Source organism: Humulus lupulus, chromosome 8, assembly GCF_963169125.1.
Source record: "Humulus lupulus chromosome 8, drHumLupu1.1, whole genome shotgun sequence".
NCBI lineage: Eukaryota > Viridiplantae > Streptophyta > Magnoliopsida > Rosales > Cannabaceae > Humulus > Humulus lupulus.
Window position 1 is genome coordinate 52,509,862 of NC_084800.1, and position 4,417 is coordinate 52,514,278.

Genomic DNA, 4,417 nt, shown 5'->3' on the forward strand with positions numbered 1-4,417 from the left:
TTTATTTCTTCCAATATTTAAGCGACATAATTTTTTTCCCTCCCATAAAATCCTTTATAGCCAGCCAATTTCCTTATCTACCCTACAAATACTTTTCAAATCTCTCTCTTACCCACGTTATGTCATACTTATCAACCCTTCACATCTATTTTGGCACCAACCCATATATATATATTGATATATATACATGTCATAAATAAGAAAAAAAAAACCTTTATATATTCCCCCACAATAACTAATGTCACATATAAAAGCTAAAATATTAATTATATTTACTCAATAGGATTCTTATACACACGTATAAATATAATATAATATAACGCAGGAACTAGTAGTACTACTAGATTTCTTCATGGACTGATTCTATTTCTATTCCCTCTAGAAGAACATGTACCTCTTCTCCAATTCACATATTGATTTTCAAAATGAGGGCTCTACAGATGATGATCATGACAAAGCACACCAAAGGCAGCATCAAGAAACGACGACGTCTGAGAAATGATATTATCGATCGTCAAGTTCATAACAGCTATTCTTATTATTTCCTCTCATCATTATTTTGACTGACTGAATTCATTCATTAGAAGAAGAAAAACGACCGTCATGGACGCTGCGTTTAGTCTCGACAGCAACTACCGATCAAACTTCGTTCGGTGTCTGATGCAGTCTGTAGGCTGCACTTACGTTTGTTTATGGAAATATAACCCTGAAAAGTACGCTTCAAAAACACCTTTGTCTTCTTCTTCTTCTTCTCTGTTTTTCTTCACATATATATATAGACATGTAGCTGATACATACATATATATATATATATATATGCAGTTACGTTTTCTTCTTCTTTGATGGTTTGTATTACGAAGATATAAATACCCAGTTGCCTAGCTCCCGAAGTCTTGCTCGGACGCTTTTCGATGAGTATCGGCAGTCAATTATACTTGGGGTCTCTGCAAATGAGTAAGATTATATATATATATGACTGTATATATGATCAAATTAATGACTTTTCTGATGATAATTGACGTGATTTTTTCTGTGTGGTGTGTTATTGTGTGATCAGCCAAATTCCAGGATTAGCTTTTAGGAATAGGTCTCCGTACTTGGAGCTGCAAGAATTAGATCTTCTGAGATTGGCTTCAAACGACACACAAAGGCGATTTTATGCGGTAAGTATACATATATATACATAGATATATCGATTAATAAATTAAAAAGATTTAACATTATTAAAATATAAATTAATTTATGTTCTAAATTAAGTATTTATTAATCAATTCTTGGATTGTTTGTTTTTGTCTGACAGGAAGCTGGGATTAGGGTACGCACATGATCTTCAAAATTTGAATTGAGTAAAGTAATTGGGCATATACACTATTTTCCACTCTTCTTATTTAATTCCCTATTTAAAATTTTATGTACACACAGACTGCGGTCTTCATGGGTTGCAGGACTGGAGAGATTGAAGTTGGCCTTCCTAATGTGCCTGAGGTATTATATATATACACTTTAATGGACCATATATATTAAGCAAAAATATTAAAAACTAATGGACCATATATATTGTATGTACACTTTCCATTATAATATTTGCTCTAATAGTAAATTAATAACATATTGTTGTTTTTTTTAATATAAATATAATTTAATGAATGAGGCTCAGCAAATCTTACTATATTATATTTTGCAGGTGAAATTGGAGTTAAGAAATTGGTTTCCGGAAGATTTTTCAAGTCAAAGCCAAGTTGCTGCCAGTGACCAAGATCATCAAATAATTCCCAGTCAAAGCCAACTTGCTGAACAGATTAATAATCCAATAATTAAGCCGCCAACAGATGCTAATCAAAATCCACTTGCAGCTTCTTCTTCTTCATCCTCTTTGAGGTCACTATCTATGGATAATAATAATAATAATAGCCCTGAATACTCATCTCTTCTCTTCAATATTAATAATCCAACCGCTTCTACTACTACTAGTTCTTCTCACATACTTAGTATTATTAATAATAACCCAGAAATAGCTCATGCTGAACTACTGATTAATCCCAATAACTCTCTATTACAACCATCATTTTCACCAAACACCACTACTACTAGTGCACCACCACCACAAGTACTACTCATGCCTCATCAGCAACAAATGCAAGCCTTTGCTAGTCTCAGGCAAACCCAGTTTCCTAGCCCGGAGAGCGAAGAGGCCGCCATGACAAAAGCCATTCTCGCCGTTCTAACCTCGCCTTCGCAGGATCCTACTTCTTCTTCTTCTTCCGCCTCTCTTTACAGCAGTGATCATCATCAACAACAACACCACCATCGTCAATGGGTGAACCAGAAATCAAGTGCTTTCAAAAACTATACTAGTAGCCCTAGTACCAGTCCCACGCCATTATTAAGTCCACATCGTCATCATCATCATCATCGCTTGAGTCTAGGTAAAAATATGTTCAAGCGATCTGTTTCTTTCTTTCGAAGCTTGAATTTCGTGAGGACCCGTCATCGTCTGCAAGCCGCCGCTGCTAGTGCTGCTGCTGCTGCGGCTGCCGCCACCACCTCTGGAACGGCATATCGTCCAACGACGAGTACTCAGTTGCACCACATGATATCAGAGCGGAAGAGGCGTGAGAAGCTTAACGAAAGCTTTCAATCACTCAGATCACTACTTCCTCCTGGAACCAAAGTACGTACACACACGTATATATACATATGATTTATCTTTAGTGTTATGATTTTATGTTGATAATCAATTATTTTGTATATAATTTGCAGAAAGATAAAGCTTCGGTGCTAAATAGTACAACGGAGTACTTAAACACATTGAAAGCTCAAGTGGATGAGCTGAGTAAGAGAAACAGGCAGTTGGAGGCACAAGTTCTTTCGACAGCCGTTATAAGATCATCCCCTGAAGGTGCTAATAAAAATCAAAATGTGCCTGTAGTTGATTCTTCTTCAACTAGCACAACTGATGATCAAACACAAGGACAAAGAGTGGATGTTCGTATACGACACGTGTCCGAATCGACTTCGGAAGAAGCTGAAATTGTTGATCTGCAAGTAAATCTGAGAGCCTCCATGAATATTCAAATTGAGGATTTAGTACTCAGGATCATTGAATTCTTGAAGAGCGTTAACCATGTTAGCTTGATGTCTATGGAAGCGAATACTCAATCTTCAGCTTCTACCACTACTTCTCTCCATCGCTTAACCTTGAGATTAAGAGTTGAGGTAATTAACAATAGATTACCATTATTGTTTTGTTAATTTAAGCTTGCAATCTTACTTCAGCACTAGGGTTAATTACATTATTATCTCTTTTCATTCATACAGGAAGCAATTCAAAAAGTTTTTTTTTTTTTTAATGTTTGTTGCCAAATTTTGTATAGTGAAACATATAAAAAAGGGTGGTTCAATGTAAGAGATTATAATAGTGAAAGTGATTGGTGAGAAAAATTGAGAACTGTGTTGCGATTGGAATATGTATTATTGTATTAAGATAAAATAATTAAGGAAGGAGTCTTTATCAGAAGTGAAAATAAGTCCCCAATAAATTTACTTTATATATTAAATTATTTTATTTGGTTGGTTGTTTGTTTGTAGGGGAGCGAGTGGGACGAATCTACCTTCCAGGAAGCAGTGAGAAGGGTTGTTGCTGACTTGGCCCAATAGAAACTTTCCACGTAGCATTCTACGCACACTAGCAGTCAAATATCAATTCTTAAGTGGCGGCTCATCGTTGTCGATGATTACCTTTCACTTTTCTTAATCTCATCTCCGCCGTCTATTTTGAGCTAGCCCAATATCTTAGATAATTTTGTTTACTTTATCTTTGTCGCATGCGATGCTAATTTTTTCACGATTTTGATAGCACCCAATTTATGTAAGGAAAATAGAAAAAAGATTTGTATATGATAAGTTTTTTTCATATATAATAGTATAGACTTGATACAAAGAAGATTCACAAATTGTAGTGCATAATTTATAACCCCTATTTTTATTTATTTATTTATTTAATCATGTATACGTATATATATATAAAGTACAAAACTCTTTATTTTAATGGTGTCTTCTGTTAATTTTAACTAAATATTTAATGAAATATACTTTTAAAATTAATTTAAAAATAAATATTCATCAACTATATTAATATAAATTTAAATATTATAAAATATTATTTTTATAATAATATTTAATATAAAAATACATGTATAATAATTATATTAATATATCGCCCAAATGGACTGCCAAATTTTGAAAAGCCAGACTGTGAAATTCAACCTTGACAAGAAGAAAAGACCCAGACAAAGTTAATACTTTTTAGATAAATTTGAATATTTTGTAAGTGAGAAATAATATATAAGATGCTTCCAAAGAATAGTCTAACTCCATTCTAGCTAGTAAACAAAAAAAATTCAAGATTTTCTAACTT

General features: G+C 33.6%; 1 protein-coding gene across 1 annotated transcript; it reads left to right on the top strand.

The window, feature by feature from the left end:
* The first annotated feature begins 256 nt into the window (after positions 1-256).
* Positions 257-4,048, top strand: LOC133797227 (putative transcription factor bHLH041). The gene is made up of 8 exons (XM_062235062.1): positions 257-713; positions 823-954; positions 1,058-1,163; positions 1,301-1,315; positions 1,423-1,485; positions 1,685-2,671; positions 2,761-3,216; positions 3,589-4,048. The coding sequence occupies exons 1-8, from the start codon at positions 604-606 to the stop codon at positions 3,655-3,657; spliced, it is 1,938 nt and encodes a 645-aa protein (XP_062091046.1). The 5' UTR covers positions 257-603; the 3' UTR covers positions 3,658-4,048.
* The last annotated feature ends 369 nt before the right edge of the window (positions 4,049-4,417 follow it).

Bases quoted from the DNA above. Each gene is read 5' to 3' on its own strand.
- LOC133797227 (XM_062235062.1), top strand. From the start codon at position 604: ATGGACGCTGCGTTTAGTCTCGACAGCAACTACCGATCAAACTTCGTT. The intron at 714-822 runs GTACGCTTCAAA...ATATATATGCAG, and splicing joins TGGAAATATAACCCTGAAAA to TTACGTTTTCTTCTTCTTTG. The intron at 955-1,057 runs GTAAGATTATAT...TTGTGTGATCAG, and splicing joins CTTGGGGTCTCTGCAAATGA to CCAAATTCCAGGATTAGCTT.